Raw genomic sequence first — 19,106 nt, 5'->3', positions numbered from 1 at the left:
TGCATTTGGGTGCCTAAATGCCTATCGTTTTGATATCTTACTAATTTGCGATCTCAATTCAGTAGACATATTCAAAACATGTTACTAGAATCCCAGAATGATTTGGAAAAGAGAGAAATCTGTGCAATTACAATGAGTAAGTGCAGTGTGAGGGGCTAGAGACATGTCCAACAGTTGTTAAAATGTTATGCCTGTTAACTGATAAAAATCAAGAGTTTTTAAATTTAACTCCAGGAATTATAGAGATGTGCTAATCTACCTAGAACTGGCAAGTTAAGAAATAACAATGGGAATCTTTTATTTCATTAGTAAATAAATAAATAAATAAATAAAATAAATACCTCAGCTCAAAGGACAAATGCCCAGTAGAAGGAAGAATGTGTGTGCTTTAAAAGCTCTCTGCTCAACCTGGGAGCGAGTTCTGACTCCAGTTGAAATGAGTTTTACAAGGAAAATAGTTTGCTAGCTTGCTTTTTGAGTTTTTTTGTTTTTGGTTTTGTTTGTTTGGTTGTTTGTTTTCGAGATAGGGTCTTGCTCTGTCGTTTTGGCAGACCTGCAATTTGCTACATAGACAAGGCATTTGGAGCAATCCTTCTGCCTCTGCTTCTGAGTGCTAGGATTAGAGGTGTGCAGCACCACGCTTTATTTAGGGGAGAAATTAAACTTCCGACAGAGAACACATACAATGCAGAAGTGAAGTGGCTCACTCACACACGTTTCCTACTTCCAGACTGCTAGTTACAGACAACCCTGTGAAGCAGCAAACCACTGTCTCCGTTTTACAGTGATGACCAAACAGATTAAAGGCTATTTGGTAACTCCCATTGTAACCCAGCTGGTGGGTGGCAGAGTCACTACAAGGTACCCTGCTCCAAGTCCAGATTCCTTGCTCATAATTAAATTATACAGCCTACCTTTGGAAAATATGACGTTTCCCTGGGAACCAACAACTGTTCTTGCTGTAGACTAACTTTTAGAAACAAGTCTTGGGAAAGGAAGACAAGCACTAAATGCCAACCATCTGAAGCTTAGGAGATGGCTCAGTGGGTAAGACCAGAAGTATGAGGACCTTAGTCTAATCCCCAAAGCCCACATGAAAAGTTGAGCATGGCCAAACAACCTGTAACCCCAGTGTTGAGTGAGGTGGAGACAAAAGGATCGCTGGGATTTGGTGGTTGCCAGTCGAACTCAAAAATGGTGAGCTCTAGCTAGGTTCAGGAAGAGACTCTGTCCCAAGGAAATAAAGCGGGTGAGTGATACAGGACACCTGATGTTCTCCTCTGTCCTCCACACACATGCACACACAACATGTGCATATGCACATACTAGAGCAAGACCCTACCTCAAAACAACAACAAAATCTAATTCCATTTTCACTACAATTTACTTCTTCCAAAAACATTTAAAGCTGGAGAGAAGGCCCGGCAGTTTAAAGTGCTTGATTGCAAAGCCTGACAACCCAGGTTCAATTTCTCAGTACCCATATAAAGCCAGATGCATAAAGTGGCACACAGCTCTGCAGTTCATTTGCAACAGCAGGGGGCCCTGCTACTTCCATCTTCTCTCTCTCTCTGTATGCATGCATGTCCCTCCCTCTCCTGTTCACAGCAAGATACAGTAAATTGAACTAGTTGTGTACTGTTTTACTCAATGGTGAGTGAATTGGTTGTATTTTGAGTGTCATGCATGAGTCCAACTATCTCTAGACCATTAATCTAGATTCATTAAATTAGGATTTCCCAAAACAGAATTAACCAGAGAGAGATGATTTACAGAAATATTAAGAGTACAGCAGAGGTTGTTTTCAAAACCTTTATATCCAAAACATCACCAACCATCAAATCCTACATTTATTGAAAAGCCAAAATATGTCCTTACCAAATATATAACATAAAAGGGAACAAGAAATAAAAAGTATAAAATGTGCTTAAAAATACAAAAAAATATCACATACACACACACACGTATATTCACAGAAAATTATATTTATATATGAAGTATTTGGCCAATGTAAGTGAAATGGATTCACAGAATTAATTGACTATGTAGGTTAAGATTAAAGTTAGTTCTCTGCCAAACTTTTACTAAATAAATTTTATAGAATATAATCATCAAAGAAAATCTGCTGCTATTCTTAAAATGTAAAAACAAGGCTATGAGAAGAAATCTCAGGATAATGTGATTCAACTCTTTTCAAAATTATACAAATTTATATGCAAAACTTCCTTTGACTCTGAACTTGGAGATTTTACCTACTTGCTATGCAACAGACTTGCAGAACTGTTCATTCTGTCAAGTGAAAGCTACTATGTGGTCTTATCTTAGACAAGCTCTGAAACATTTCAACCCAATCTGGATCAGCAAGGTAGAAAGCAAAATATATTTACTTCAGAGTCCACAAGGATGTAATCTGGAAAGGTGTGACTAGGTTACAGTCTGTCTTTGAAAAAATGCTGTGCTTTACAGAGAAAGTAATAACTGCAAATAGCTCTTCTTAAGAGAATTCCTCTTAAAGTCAACCATGCATCTTTTTCATTTTTATGTGCATAATATGTAGTTATAAAGTATTCAATGAATCCTATTTATCACGCCCAAGTAATCTATTGTCAATTTATTCTTACCTGTTCGATAAACTGATTCTGTAAGAATACTCACAGGAATACTCTATTAGCTTACATTTGCCCTGCTTTTTAAAAACTTTCCTTAAAACATGCTAGGAATTTCAGGTTTCAAAAGTATAACTTGGGCTGGGCATAGTGACACACACCTTTAATCCCAACACTTGGTAGGCAAAAGTAGGAGGATCACTATGAGTTCGAGGCCAGCCTGGGACTACAGTGTACCAGGTCAGCCTAGGCTAGAATGAGACCCTACCTTGGAAAACAACAAGAACAAAAAGTGCAGGGCTAGAACAATGGCTTAGCAGTTAAGGTACCTGCCTGCAAAGCCAAAGGATGCAGGTTCCATTCCCTAAATAAATTCATATGCACAAGGTGGCACATGTGTCTTGAGTTTGTTTGCAATGGCTAGAGGCCCCTGGTGTGCCCATTCTCTCCCTCCCTCTCCTGACCTCCACCTCTCTCAAATAAATACATAAAATATCTTTTTTAAAGTGTTAAGTTAACCACATACACATTCAGCTTATATAAATTTATAAGTATGCAATGTACTTACCATATAGTTACCATATGCATGATCAAACATTTCCAGGACTTGATTGCTATTTTTGAAAAATAAAAAACGAAAGGTTAAATGTCTCCTATTTATTATTCTTTGAAAAGTTAATTCTCTTGATAAAGATACACCACTAAAATAATAAAAGGAAATTTTAGGATATAAACAGAGTACTACACAAATTTTCATTACCCCATCATAAAAAGGTATACCAAACTTTTTTTTTTTTTTTTTTTTTTTTTTTTTTTTTGGTTTTTTGAGGCAGGGTCTCATTCTGGTCCAGCCTAACCTGGAATTCACTATGTAGTCTCGGAGTGGCCTCGAACTCATGGCGATCCTCCTACGTCTGCCTCCCAAGTGCTGGGATTAAAGGCGTGCCACCACACCCGGCTCAAACTTTTAATATTACTATAATGTACATTAAATCCCAATGTTTTTCTGGAGAAAACTACTGAATGTCATGAGGCAGAAAAGGCAGACTGATGCTGAGGAACACCATCAACATCATTATTCAACCTGTCTTAGCAGGTGCTGGAGAACAAGATCACACTACTAACATTATTCAACCTATGTGCCTTAAAGCTGAGTATTATTGTTTCCATTTAGTGTTCAGGCTATATATTCCACTAAAAAAAAAGACGTATATACTAATATGAAATACTATTTATAAAGACTCTACCCTTCCCAATAAGCTGAATAAAACTAATGCCTAGCTTAATAAGTATTGATGTATAAGATTTGTCAAAGGATATATTTTATGATGCATTCTGCCCCCTCAAAAATCTCTCAAAAAGCATATCCACATCAAAAATATGAACTCTAAAGGTCAACTAGAATATTTTCCTAACACTCAGGAGGCAGATTATCACAAGGCTAAGATCTCCCTGAGCAGAGGCAAAGAGAGAAGGAAGAGGAAGAAGGGGAAAGACAGAGGGAGGGAAAGAGAGGGAGAGACTGAGACTAATTTGTGAGTTTTTAATTTGTTTCTCTAAACCTTTAAAATGAAGACTTCGGGATTTACTAAACCAAGTCCAGCAGGGTAGAGACTAAGGATGAGTCTCCAATGAAATATTTCATGATCGGGGCTTGAATGCTATAGGAAAACTACAGAAGACAATGTTAGAACAAGAGAAGAACAAATGTCTCAATAATTAGAGAAGGAAAAAACCAACTAACTTTTATCTTCTCAAAGTTCCAATTACTAAAGCCAAGAATTGAAGTGTTAAAGAAAATGACTAGTTAACTTTTTATTTTACTTCCTTTTATATTATGGTTGTCATTTTTAGAATTTTCACAATGGAATATGAAATGCTACTAATAATAACGCTAGCAGACAGAAGAGACCTAATTTCCAGACTCTCACTGTAATGACCAGCAAAATCAATTACACTCAAACTTGTCATCTTAATAAATTAAGTTCTGCCAACTTTTTGTAAATAATTCATTAACTAAAGCAACTAACCACTACCAACAAGATCTCAGATCACTTTGCTAAAATACTTTTTCTTTTTCTGGGACAGGTTCTCGGGTAATTAGCTGAGAATGACCTTGAACTCCTATCCTCCTGCCTCTACTTCCCGAGTGCTGGGATTACAGGTGTGGACTCCCATGCCCAGTTAATGTTGGGGATCCAATTCACAGCTCCATGCTAGCTCCATGCTCCAAGCTAGGCCGGCACCCTACCACTGAGACACATTCCCAACTAAGATATTAATTCTTTCAAATACAGATCAAGAGATCTCAGAAACAGAGCAACACCTTAAAGAACCCCTCTAGTCTAGACATTCAATTGCAGATGATAAAGCTCTCTCAAAGTAGCAGCATATACTGAAAATACAAAATGCACCAAGGTGTTTTAAATGACCCTTTTCAGCATTGATACAATTAACAAAATATGGAAAGTCTTCCTTTTTGTCCCAGAAATGGACTACAATTAATATCATGAAGGAAAAATTCCAGAAACCAGTAATGCTAGTGCCCAGAAGTGTATCACAGGCAGGTGCTTTAACTTGCTAACTCACCTTTACAAGCACAAGGTTTTCAAAATAATGAGTAATCATGATTATATTAAAAGCGTTTAAAGCAGTTGCCTACAAAGCCTAAGGACCCATGTTCGTCTCCCCAGGTCCCACATAAGCAAGATGCACCAGGTGACGCAAGGGTGCAAGGCTGCACATGCACACAATATGACACATGCATCTGGAGTTCAACTGCAGTGGCTGGAGGCCCTAGAGCACCAATTCTTTCTCTCTTTCATAAAAAATGTTTAGCAAAAAAAGATACACCATTCTACTCCTTGCATTTCTACAACACATAATCAGCAAACTTTACAGCACAGACATATTTAATATCCAGATGCTCTTACATTTATACAAATAAATTCAGACAGCCACATTTCTATTTTGCATATATATGGGGGTGCATCTTTGTGTCTGTGCATGTGCACGTGTAAGCATGTGAAGACCAGAGGACAACCTCAGTGGTCATCCTCAGGAACTCTGATCACGTTTTAATAGACAGGGTCTCTCCCACTAGCCTGAAGTCACAATTCCCCAATGTCTTCATTTCCCCAGCACTGGGATTACAGACATACACCACCATGCCTGGTGGGTACTGGGGATCATCATCAGGTCTCCATGCTTTTAAAGTAATTACTTTACCAACTAAGCTATCTCTCCAGCCCCTGACACTCATATTTAAAAACAGAAAGGTAAAATTACTATATTAAACAGATTAAAAGTTTCCATAAGGCTTTATATCTATTCAATAACTGTATAAAATTGTATTGGAAATCAGCCCACCCATTTAAAATTGTCTTCAAATTAAATTTAAATTGCTATAAGTCAGCTTCTTCTAAAGTGACATTGCCTCCGAACATCTACAGTAACTGGATTCTAACAAAAAGAAATAACCAAATCTCCTGCCCTAAAAACAAGTCATGTGTCTCATGAAAAAGAAGACTACATAATCAGTAAAGGACTGCAAGTGACTGAGCAACTGCTTCCAGTTCATTATAATTCCAATTCTTACTATCCACTTGATTTGGGAATATAGGGAAGGGGTTTTTCGTAAACCATTATTTAAATTCTTAAAAATCATTTTAAAGGTAAGCCTAATGAATCAGAGTTTAGGTTCCTGAAAATTCTGCAGTCATGACATCGTGGATTTGTGGTTTATAGCTTGAGACTCTCTCCCTCTCCCCTGACTCTGGAGTAGGGCAATCTAACTAAGCAGCCTAAATTATTGCAATCTCACTTTTGCAAATAATCTCCAAGTTTGCCAGTTAAAATTAAATCTGGTTAAAATGATTTACTCAATCACCTGTCTTCACATAATTTTTTAAGAAAAAGAAAGTCCAATAAAATACTTCTCTGTAACAGACCTAATACTTCTTTTCCAAGTCTTAAGAAAGTGCAGAGCATGGGCTTGAACACCTGCTCCTCTGTTACAAGCTCGGAACAAGCGCACCTTGAATCTCTGTTTTGTAAAAATGGAGATTCCTTCCTCCTCATAGTGAAATAGAAAGAATTAGAGATAAATAAGACAAAGTGCCAACAGAGTAAATATTCAATAAAAGTCATTAAGTGTTGTATTAAATTCACAAAGAGAAAATGTCAAATGTGTTCTAGAGTTCACTGATATTTTCAGTTGTTAGTCTCCCCGCCCACCAAACTGGGTTACTTTTATTTAAAAATTAGTACAAGATTCTTGCAGAGATTTAAATTAAAAAAAAATAACATTGCTTTTGTTTAGGGCTGGAGAGATGACTTAGCAGTTAAGGCGCTTGCCTGTGAAGCCTAAGGACATAGGTTCGATTCCCCAGTACCCATATAAGCCAGATGCCCAAGGTGGCACATGCATATGGAGTTCGTTTGCAGTGGCTAGAGGCCCTGGTGTGCCCATTCTCATTCTCCCCTCGCCCCCTCTCTGCTTCTGTCTCTCTCAAAAATAAAATATTTAAAACAAACAAACACAGTGAGTTCCAGATCAGTCTGGGATAGAGCCCCTACCTAAAAAAAAGTATAGTCAACCTGATGGTTCCACCTCCTCTTCATCCTAACACTGTGAGACAAACTTTTTTCAGATATTATATTTCCGTTAAAAAATGTTACAGTGGTATTAATATAACATTCTACAACTTTCTTTTTTTTTTTGTCTTGGGAATATATCCTGCATAGCCATCTAACTGCACAACTCTCTCCTAAAGTAGGAACATAATACGGATATGTCATGTTCGATCAATCTCCCGCGGAAGAACAGCTCTCTGTTCCTTCCAAATGCACATCCTTGTACACTTATCTCGAAGTGTTGTTTCTGTAGGACAGAAACAGCACCGATGTCAAAAACAGTAGACAATTTATATTTTAGGAGCATGTCAGTAAGTTACACTAATTTACATTCCATCAAGTGCCCCCGCCCCCTCGCACTTCAGCTAGTTTTGCACTCTGATGTTTTGTGGTTGCTAATCTTGATGGGCAAAACCTCACCAACCTCATTGTTTTAACAGCCATCCTCACACTGATGAGCCTAACTTACTGACCTTCTCGGACACTTCCCCTTCGACTTGGCTGTTCCTGTGTTTGTCATTTTTTTTTTAATTGATTCACGGCTTCCTTAACTTATTTGGGCCACCTTGCACATATCAGTATGACTCAATCAAGGTAAATTTAACTGATAGCTTCATGCTTGAAGTCTGACAAAACGACTCTAAGAAGGTACTCTTAATCAGGGGCCTGCTCCATTCTGAAATGCACTGCCGGGGGCGAGGGGGGGGGACATGACTACATAATTGTAAAGTTTTAAGTTCCGAATGAACGCCTCTTTTCCCTAACAGGTGTAACCCCCATCTCATTAACTGACACGAAATCCGCAACCTTTCCCCCCCGCTGCAGGCTCGGAAGCGCGAACCCCACCCTCCGCGCGAAGCGTCCCCGGGACTCGCGCGCTGTCACCCCGCCGGGCGGGCAGGGCGGATGGACGAGCCCAGCCCGGGAGCCGGGAGCCGGGAGCCGGCATCCGCGGTGACACGTCTGCGGCCGCGGAGGTCACGTCGCGGGGAGCGTCGCCCGCGTCCCCCGCAGGTCCGCGATGACAGGCACCTCGCCCGCGTGCTCAGACCGCCACCGCAGGCTGCCACGCACCCTTACCCGAGCTTCTGCTTCTCCTCCCTACTCATGGGCGCGGCCCCCGCCGTCCACACGGACGTGGCCGACACCAGGCAGAGCGTGGCTGTCGCGGCCACCAGGCTCCATGGAGCTCGCCGGGGGAGTGGGGACCCAGCGACCCGGCCGCCGCCTTCGCCGGCTTCGCTCATGGCCCCGCGGTCCCGCGCACGCGCAGCCGCTGCTACACCCGGCCGGTGGCACACATTGCGGGACGACGGCCGAGGCGACGAGGCTGCGAGCCGTGTCGAGGGCCGGATGTGGGGCGAGGCGGGCGGACGCCCGGCGCCAAACTGTTTGCCCAAGCCACCGAGCACCGGGTCCCCGGCGCCAGCGCTGCCACCGCCCTCCCTCCGCCGCCCAGAGCGCCTCCCCCGGCTTTCCGGTGTCGTAGTCTAGGAAACCGCCTCCCCAACGCTACTTCCGGGTAGAGCCCGAGAGGCTGAGCGTCGGCACCAATGGGGACGGCGTCGGTGAAGGGGTGGCTCCGGCAACACGACGCGGCATTTGCGGGCAGAAGGGAGACGTGGACAAAAGGCGGGACTGCGGAGGGAGCCCACCCCTTCGAACCCGCCTCCCAACCCCCGGGGGTGGCCACCTGGGGGACTACAAGTCCCAGCGTGCACCGCTTCCTCCGGCTCGTCGACAGCCCCACTGCGCAGTCTCCTTGCTAACATTTCTGCCCTGGGTGGCGCGCCGCCCGCTGGGACTTGAGGTTCTGTTTGGGCCACGCAGGTCGGCGACGTTCGGCTTTCGCAGTGACCTGCAGCCAGCCCTCCCTTCTCCACGGGCTTTCCGAGTCCCGCGGGGCCAATCAGCTGTTTACCACTCTTCTTGCAGATCTTTCCCTGAGGAGTTGACGAGATAAGGCGCGCTTGTCCCCACGTGGATGCTGAATACTTTAGGGAATCGTCTTCTGCCCTTAGAGAAATGACAAAACACAAAAACAGCAAAATGAATCGAACCTTGGGTGGCATTGTGCTGAGGGTTTCCTTTTCGTCAGCTTGTAAGCGCTTCTCAACTCTTATAAGAGAGTGTCACCATCCTTGAAAGCTCACGAGGACACCTAGGCTTAGAGACGTTAGGTTAAAAAACCCTTGTCACACTACTGGGACCAATTCGGAAGTCCTAGCAATAGCCACTTAGCACACCACAGAGATGATGGATGGTATGTAAAGCATTGGAGATATTTAATAACAATCTTAAGGGTTGGAGAGGTGACGTAGCGGTTAAGGTGTTTGCCTGACAACCCTAAGGACCCCGGTTGCATTCCCCAGGACCCACGTAAGCCAGATGCACAAGGTGGTACATGGCGTCTGGAGTTCTTTTGCAGTGGCTAGAGGCCCTGGGGTGCCCATTTTTTCTATCTATTTATCTATCTGCTTCCTTTCTCTCTTTCAAATAAATAAAATATTTAAAGAAAAATCTTGAAAGTTCAGTGAAAGGAAAATAGTATGGGTGGCAAAAATATTTTTTCAAGTTTACTGAAAATTGGAACTGCAATGAGTTCCCAAGCTAACATTGGTAAGATGACAAAGTAGGTCCTTCTTGCTCAAAAACGTCGCTACTTTTGTGATAATTCAGCAAATAGATGCAGAGATGAGGAACTTGGATGTCACCTCTGTGACCACAGAAAATTGCTCTCTTATCAACTCAGCACTATCCCACTCTGGAAACTTCTGAACTTCGATCACTTTACCACTTAGGTCACTTTACCAACATCAATAGCCTTTTTCCTTCACTTCCCCTCTCTGCTCTTTCTCAAAATGCATTCGTGTCCTTAAGGCTTTCTTTTTGCCTTTTTCTCTTTATACTTCATTCTTTGTCGATTGGTTGTATTGACTTAACCACCCTATCTCTGTTGTTGATTTCTAGATCACTTTCTGTCCTGATTCTTAGAACTACATTTCCACCAAATATTCCATGTCTGGTTCAATGGAAGCTCATATGTAAAAAAAAATGAATGTATCAAAAACATGTCCAACCTTTATAACTGGTGTCCATTTGCTGGATACATAGATTCTATCTCTGCTAGCCTTCAGGTCATTACCTTTCTTCCACTCCCAGGGTTGCGCAGTTCCAGCCTGCATGGCTTCTTTCCTGAACCACTGCAATGGTCTGATACTCCTTCTATGGTGCGACAGTGTTGGCATTTAAGGACACCTGCAAACCCTCAGAACACTTTCCCTATGCTTTATGTCATTCCCTTCTCCCAATTCCCATGTAATAAGTAAATTCTCACCTTGTATTCTTTCTGTCTTTGTTCATGTACCTCTGCTACCAAGCCATCTTGTCTGACCAACGCCTACATCCCATTAAAGCTTGCCTCACATTCCACACCCACAAAACCATCCTAAAACTGTATTCTGTTTCATTATGATTGCGCTTTTCCATTTTGTCACATGAACACTTGAAGGGTATTGACCAGCTTGTTTCTATGTTTATTCTAAAACTGAACGCACTGTGCCACTCATAGGTGCTCAATAAATGCTGTGGATACTTGTTTTCTTATTCCTTCAGTTTCCTTATTTTCAAAACGGAATTACTGTGATCCTTTTTTGTGCTTACACAGACACTATGAAAACACATGAAGTTATGTCTGAACAGTGAGCTTATCCCTGTTACAAACCTGCCATCCCACGCTGCTGCCACCCTAGATCCTTTTTGGCAACCTTAATGATGAAGTTAGCTTAATAAACAAACACTTGTGAGTTGGTCTTGGCTGAGGCATAACAAATATGACAAGTGAAAGGTCAACTAACACCAGTCATCCAGAATTTGAAAGCTAAGAACAAGGAAAATAGAAAAATTGTCAGTGACTCGGTTATGTTTAACTCAAGGCAGTTATTTAGTGTGGATTATTGACAATAACCCAGTTTTCATTACCTTCCTGGTGTACCAAGCCTTTATATAACAGCCACATTGACTCTTACCTATCATTAACAAACAGCATACTGCAGAAGAAGTATGTTGAGCATTTCCTGCATTCTTGTTTTCAAGGGAACAGTGCATCTGGAAATGGTATAATGAAAAGCCAGAGTGTATTCTTTGTTGACTTGCTGAATAATTAGCATCTTCCTCTCCTTGTTCTGGAATTTAATTTCTAGCCAATAGCTGAGCCATTTTTTTTTTCACTGACCTCTGAAAAATCATAAGTAGGAAAGCGGGTGTGGTCTTAAAAATATTGGAATTTACCATATCTAAGGTGGAGCCCATATTCATAACAGAAGAAAACCTTCACCAAGCACATTTTCTTTTTTCCCTTTTGTCCTTTTTCTTTTTTCCTTCCTCCCTTCCTTCCTTCCTCCCTCCCTTCCTTCCTTCCTTCCTCCCTCCCTTCCTTCCTTCCTCCCTTCCTTCCTTCCTTCCTTCCTTTCTTCTTTTTGTTTTGTTTTTAGAGGTAGGGTCTCACTCTAGTACAGACTCACCTGAATGCTATGTAGTCTCAGCATGACCTTGAGCTCAAGGTGATCCTCCTACCTCTGCCTCCCAAGTGCTGGGATTAAAGGCATATGCCACCACACCCAGCTCAAAGTACATTTACTGATAGAACCCACTTCAGCCCCTTAATGGAAATAGAAATTATTATCTAATTGGCAGTTTATACACTCCAGGAAAAATGTACAGTCATTATTTTTAAAACCTGTACATTGGTGATTTGAAAAAGGATACAGGGCTTGAGAGATGGCTTGGCAGTTAAGGTGCTTGCCTGCAAAGTCTAAGGACCCAGGTTCAATTCCCTAGTACCCATATAAGCCAGATGCCCATGGTGGCACATGCATCTGGAGTTGGTGTGCAGTGGCTTGAGGCCCTGGCATGCCCATTCTCTCTCTCTAATAAATAAATTAATTAAAAATTTAAAAAATTAAAGGATATGGTATTGAGAGAGCTGGATGTACAGGGCTAGTGGAATACATTTAAGGAGAATAAGGATTTTTGAAGAATGTGAAACAATTTTAGACATGTAAAATCCATTTTAAATAATAAGAAAGAAGAGCATTTATAAAGTGGTGCACTTTAACCAGTTAGCAGTTTGTTTGCATAGCCTTGTATCTTTAAGTAAATATGTATGTTCACTTTCCTGCATGCATGTGTCAAAAGTTAAGAATAGCAGCTGTGAGTAGAAGCATATGGATTCACAAACCTAAGGGAGAAGTTTCACTTTAGTATTATGGCTCAGAAAGAGTCCTAGGAGACTGATACCAGCTGCAGAAGACTGGCCACGCAATAACAGTTGCCCCTAAATGACTTCTTTAATACTACAGATCTAATTACTCCTAAAACTCTAGCATGGAATTTGGGAGTGGCGATTTTGTAATTCTTCAAATGGCTTTTCCCTTTAATTGAGAGTATAGAGTTTACAGAACATTTTTCTGCATGTGAACCCATTCCTGCAACCACAAAATCAAGACAATAATTATTCTATATTGACAACTAAAGACCTTAAGGTCTTTGAAGGAGTATTTCATGAAAAAAAAAAAAAAAGCACAGTAAGTATTGTGAACTGAATCCCTGCCTGGCTGGCTGAATGACTTATCCAAATTCCAAGAAAGAGAATGAAGAATCCAGCCAATGTATTCTGTCATAATTTGAGATCTTAAAAACACTTTAGCTTCAAGTTATTATCTCATTTATCTCATCAACACCAACACCAGCTCTCAAGCAAGAGACCCAAGTGCTGTGTTGCGAAGTTAAACTTTCTTATGCTGGGCCTCTCACTTAGTAGCCATTTTCCATTTACTTCCTGTGTCAGAAGTAAACCCCAGTCTTCATGACTCTTTTTCTGGGCCTCTTAAATCTTCATGTTCACCACCATCATAGTTGTATGCATTGTTCAGTGTGGTCACAGATGTTAAGCATCCCAGGCAGGTACCACAGAGCCCAGATAACCGGCTCTGAGCCAGCTCTAATATCTATGAGCCATGTTCACTTCAGGTAATTATTAATAATTTGTGTGCTGGTTGCAGTCATTCAGCTGGGAGCCGGCGACCTGTGGTGAGAGAGTGTGCCAGAAACCCTGAACTACCTGACACTTAGTCCATCCTTTATAGTGATGCTACAGGACAAAGAGGAATGGATACAAATATCAGTGAGCAGCTTAATAAAGCATATGAAGCCTTCCAACAGGCAGGCATGGATAAAGATTCTGCAGTAAAAGAGCTACAGCAAAAGACTGAGAATTATGAGCAGAGAATACGTGAGCAACTTACTTCAACAAACTCTCATTAACAAGTTACAATCAGTTACTTCTTGTCAAGTCCAGCCGAGATAACAGTTATGGCTGTATTCCCTTGCTCGAAGACAGTGAAACAAGGAAGAATTTGACTCTTGATCAACTACATGATACAGTTTTGAAACCAGGAACATCAAGAGATAAACACTCAAAGGTAGACTTTGCTTCAGGTTTCTTCTCTGAAGAAAATTAGGTTCCACAGACTTATAGAACTTGCTGTGCTATCACAGTGTGAGTAAGCAAGACATGGACAGAAGATAGGCAAGATGCTTTTAAGCTCTATCATTGCTTCTGCAGAAATCAGCATTTACATGCCAATCCACAATACCTCTTCCTCATTTTATTTTCCTGAGGTGATCCACCACTGGAATTCTAAACAGACGTTCTATATATGCAAACATGACATCCATCCTCCTACATGGAAGAATTATTTCTGTTTAAAATAAAATTCAGGTCTCTATGTTTCTTAGTGATCTATAGTGTAAGCATTTAACTCACATGTAAATGATTAACAAAGAAACAAAAGTTTAGCAGAAGTAGATAGTAAGACACGAAAGATCCAGATTGAAAATAGCTTTTTTATTTTTTCTGCCTTTTTTGTGTTTAGTTTGTGTTTAGTTGTGAATCCACCTTACTGGGTTCACAAAGTCTAATGGAAACAACATAGAAATACAATATCTACATATATGTATTTATGCACATAATAGGTATTTATGCTGTATTGATTACAAGCAACTTAAAACATCCGTCAAGAGCAAATAGTATGTTTTTAGAAGCAGTTTAGAAAAGTCAGCATACCTAGATTTCATATTTTGTTGAGTAAAAGATAGAAATTACAAAATGATAAAATGGGGATAATTTGTGTAATTTTAAAAATATAGCAATATAAACAAATATATGGTAAAAGTATAAAAATATGGAATGGAAAGGGTACATAATTTCTTTAGAAAAATGATCATCTAACCAGGTGTGGTGGCACATGCCATTGATCCCAGTGCTCTGGAGGCAGAGATGGGAGGACTGTTGAGAGTTTGAGGACAGCCTGAGACTACATAGTGAATTCCAGGTCATCCTGAGTTAGAGCAAGACCAAACCTCAAAAGAAAGAAAGAACGAAAAAAAGAAAGAGAGAGAGAGAGAAGAGAAGAAGAAAGAAATAAAGAGAAAGGGAAGGGAAGAAAAGAGAAATAAAAATGATCATCTAGAGCTGAAGATAAAGGAGATGATGTGGAAGTGAAATAAGAATACTTCATTTTTAAGTATAATTTTCATAAAAGATCTGAAGCCTAGGTGATAATGTCATTAAACACTTGTTAAATCAGGGTAGTGGACACATAGATAAATATTGTATTTTCTCCATGGCTTCCTGAGTCATTGGAATTTTTCTACATGTGAAGAGGAATTTTTTTTTACAGGAAATGATTTGGGCTTTATAGGGTGAAATGTCTGTGAACTCACAGCTAATAAAGACTAATAATATTATCAAGACCAGTTCAGTCAAAAGTGCAATATTAAATACTTCCTCTTAAAAATAAGAAATTAGAGCTGGGCATGGTGACACATGCCTTAAATCCCAGTACTTGAGGCAGAGGTAGAAGGATTGACTTGAGTTAGAGGCCAGCCTGGGACCAGCGAGTGAGTGCCATGTCAGCCCAGGCTAGAGTAAGATCCTATCTTGAAAACAAATACATAATTTTTTTTTCAAAGTAAGAGATTTTAGTTTTGTTTGTCAGGTCTGTTGAGTTACAGATTTCATAACTAAGACTGTATTAACTTGCTGTTTAATAACAAATCTGAGAAATCCAATATTAAGACCTCCTTTTTCTTTTAATTTTTTAAGAGGCCAGGCAAGGTGGCACACACCTTTAATTTCCCATAGTCTCAGGTGTTTTCTAAACTTTTGTTTAACTTTTATTCATCATTCATCAGAGAGTGAAAGAGACCAACCGAGAGAATGAAGAATGAATATAGGTGCTCCAGGGCTTCCTGCCACTGCAAACAAACTCCAGACGCATGTGCCTCTTATTTCCTCTGGCTCACATGGGTACTGGAGCATCATACCTGCATCATTAGGCCTTGCAGGCAGAAGCCTTAACTCTGAGCCATCTCTCCAGCTCCAAGACCTTCTTGATGAATAAAAGTTTTAGAATGAGAAATTATCTATATTATCTTTCACATTTTTTTGGTATGAAGCCTTTTTTTTTAATTTTAGTCATTCCATTTTCTCTACTCCATCCCAATTCCATTTACTAAAAATTCTGACACACCATCTACCAAAACCAGCAGCATTGGAACATGTCTGTTTATTTTGCAAGAGAGAGGATATTAGGTAACAATCATTCTGACTTTTGGAAGACAGTTTTGCTGTTAGGCCTATTATAGTGTATTTTAAAATCATTGAACTGCTATAAATGTTGACCTATACTTAAAAAAAATTGTGTCTTAGCTTCCTCATTTGTAAGATGAGGCCTATTCATAGCCTACATCATATTTAAATGATTGTTAGTCATACCTTTCTTCTAGAACCTTTGTGAAGAAAATGAACTAAATGTAGGCAAAATATTTAGAAAATTTCCAAAGTGCTCATAAAGACTAGTTTTATATTTATCATTATTATGACATAGAAAGGCAAAGTTGCCATGGTTGAGGGCAGGAATAAAGGGTGGGGGGCAGCTGCCAGCAGCCCCACTTCTAATTTCCACCATGAATCTTGTCTACTTCCTTTTTCTGCTGACTTCATGCTGCCACTTTAGTCTCCCTTTCCAAAACTATAACCCCTCTGGACCTGCACTTGACTCAGAAAACCACTGAATGTCTCCATGAGGACCTTGTAAAGGTTCATACAGATGTAAGATACTTTCTTCTCCTTTGAATAAAGGTGCTTGGGCTAGGGAGATGGCTCAGAGGTTAAAGGTGCTTGCTTACAAAACCTGACAACCTGGGTTCAATTCCCCAGTCCCCACATAAAGTGGATGCATGAAGCGCCACAAGCATTGGAGTTCAGATGCAATGGCAAGAGGCCCTGGCATACCTGTGCTCTCAATCTGTCTGTCTGCCTGCCTGTCTGTCTGTCTATCTATCTATCTATCTATCTATCTATCTATCTATCTATCTATCTATCTCTGCTTACATACAAATAAAAATATTTTAAAATAAGTAAAAGGGGACTTCCGGTTAAGATGGCGGCGTAGGTACCACGCCAAAGCAGCTTAGGGGGGAAAAAGACCAAAAAAAATCAGCAAAATATACACTTTTACTAAAAAGTGAGGTGTATAGGAAATTGAGGCGGCAGCGGAGAAGTAGAAGAGTTATAGAGCATCCAGAGCCTGCACAGGCAGAAACAGCGGCTCCGGGGCGGCTCGGCCAACCGCCGCAGCCGCGGCGCGGCAGAAAGCTGCTGGACTCTCGGCTCGAGCCGCAGGACAAGCCAGGTGCGGGATTTTCCCCTCACCCCGCGCTCTCCGCAACTCGGGAAACGTGAGGGGAGAGCGGCAGCGAGCAACGGAGGGAAGAGCAGACCGCGAGGTAGAAGCACACGTGGAACAGCGATACAACCAGAGCAGCCGCGGCTCCCACCCCTCCCCCACCGCCTGAACCCAGATCCAGCGAACACAACAGCGGCCCGGGACCGGCCACCCCAACTTGTACTGACAGCAGGACCCAAGCAGGAGCAGAGTTCGGCAGCAACTTCAGCGGCTCCAGCACCGGTACCAGCGGCCCCAGCAGCAGCGGACCCAGGAGCGGCAGCGGCGGCAGATCCCGCAGCAGCGGCTTCGGGGTGAGCAGCGGCGGTGGACACGGCAGCGGCAGCTTCAGCAGCGGTGGTGGCTCCGGTGGTGGCAGCTACAACAGCAGCAGAGGCAGCAGCAGCGGCTCAGTTTGCCCCGTAGGAAAAGCAAGTGCCCAGCTCCAGAAATCAGAACAGCAGCCCGACGACCCAGGCAGCAACTTAACTGAGACCACAATCACCCAAGGTAACTGGGATTGCACCAGGGAAGGGTCTCACTTGGTCACAAGCTGACTTGGATACCTCAACAGACCAGAAATCTAAACCTCTTTGTTGATAGAGGATCTGGTCATTATAATAACTACTCTTGCATACATACTTGGGGCTGTTTTTGATTGAATGTGTACAGTGTTTAGTTAAATTTTAGAATCTACCAGTATTTTATTCCACTCAGCCTGCTTGAATACTCCTATAGCAGGGAAACTCAACCCCTAAGATCATCTTTGTAGATACTCTGAGAGTCTTAAGAGCCACACCTAATACCTTAAGGTCCTACCCTGAAAATATATTACATCAAAACAATTGATACAGCTAAGAATACACAGCTAGCTAGAAAATCCAAGCATTAACTTAATCCAAGATGCAAAAATATATACATTATAACACAAGAAACACTAAAAAGCAAGATGATATAAATCCACCTAAAAGTATTAATGCATCAGAAATGTCCTCCAGTGGGAAAGAGTTAGAGGAAATGCCTGAGAAAGAGTTCAAAAGAATAATTATAAATATGTTCAAAGAGGTCAAAGAACACATGAAAACAATCAAAGAAGAAATCAAAGAGGAAATCAAAGAGGAAATCAAAGGAATTAAAGAAGAGGCAGGACACCAATATAATGAAATAAAGAAGGCAATACAAGACATAAATAGGGAAATAGAAATAATAAAGAAAAACCAGTCAGAATTACTAGCAATGAAGAACACAGTTAATGAAATAAAAAACTCTGTAGAAAATCTCACCAGTAGGATGGATGAGGGAGAGGACAGAATATCTAAGCTAGAAGATCAGGTGGCAGACCTAATGCAGTCCAACAAAGAGAAAGACAAACTTATAGAAAAGTATGAGTGGGAATTTCAAGATATTCGGAACACTATGAAAAGATCCAATATAAGAATTCAGGGCATAGTAGAAGGAGAAGAACTCCATCCAGAGGCATAGTAGGCATCTTCAACAAAATCATAGAGGAAAATTTCCCCCAAATTGGGAAACAGGTGCCAATACAGATACAGGAAGCCTTTAGAACCCCAGCCAGACAAAACCCAGAAAGAACCTCTCCTCGCCACATTATACTCAAACTTCCAAACACACAAACCAAAGAAAAAATATTGAAAGTAGTTAGAGAGAAAAATCAAGTTACCTACAAAAGCAAGCCCATCAGGATTACAGCAGATTATTCAACACAAACTTTTAAAGCCAGAAGGGCTTGGAGTGATATATTCCAAGTTCTGAAAGATAACAACTGTCAACCAAGGTTACTTTATCCTGCAAAGTTATCCATTCAAATAGATGGAGAAATAAAGACATTCCATGACAAAAGCAGGTTAAAGGAGTATTTGAAGACAAAACCAGCTCTACAGAAAATACTTGATAGAATCCTCCATGCTGAACAAAAGGAAAAGCACACATATAAGGAACCTAGAAAAAACCAGCTATACTCAAATACCAGTTAACAGAAGAGAGCACAGGTAGAACAAGTAACACACACACACACACACAAATGGCAAACATAAATACACACCTTTCAATAATA

At 41.0% G+C, this 19,106-nt stretch overlaps 1 protein-coding gene and 1 pseudogene across 6 annotated transcripts in view; one reads left to right on the top strand and one right to left on the bottom strand.

Moving 5' to 3' along the window:
* Positions 1-8,503, bottom strand: part of Edem3 (ER degradation enhancing alpha-mannosidase like protein 3) — a 68,145-nt gene extending 59,642 nt beyond the window's left edge. For all 6 annotated transcript variants that reach the window (XM_045141586.1, XM_045141587.1, XM_045141588.1 and 3 more), the window contains exons 1-2: positions 8,322-8,503; positions 3,175-3,220 (exon numbers count right to left, since the gene is read on the bottom strand). In XM_045141586.1, coding sequence (XP_044997521.1) covers positions 3,175-3,220; positions 8,322-8,488 — 213 coding nt within the window. In that variant the 5' untranslated portion in view covers positions 8,489-8,503. The remainder of the gene's footprint in view (positions 1-3,174; positions 3,221-8,321) is intronic.
* A 4,906-nt stretch (positions 8,504-13,409) lies between these two features.
* On the top strand, positions 13,410-13,762 carry LOC101606964 (annotated as a pseudogene).
* Positions 13,763-19,106: the final 5,344 nt, after the last annotated feature.

The sequence above is a fragment of the Jaculus jaculus genome, chromosome 1 (genome assembly GCF_020740685.1).
Source record: "Jaculus jaculus isolate mJacJac1 chromosome 1, mJacJac1.mat.Y.cur, whole genome shotgun sequence".
NCBI lineage: Eukaryota > Metazoa > Chordata > Mammalia > Rodentia > Dipodidae > Jaculus > Jaculus jaculus.
The sequence above is the reverse complement of the archived record's forward strand: the minus strand, read 5'-3'. Positions and strand labels throughout refer to the sequence as shown.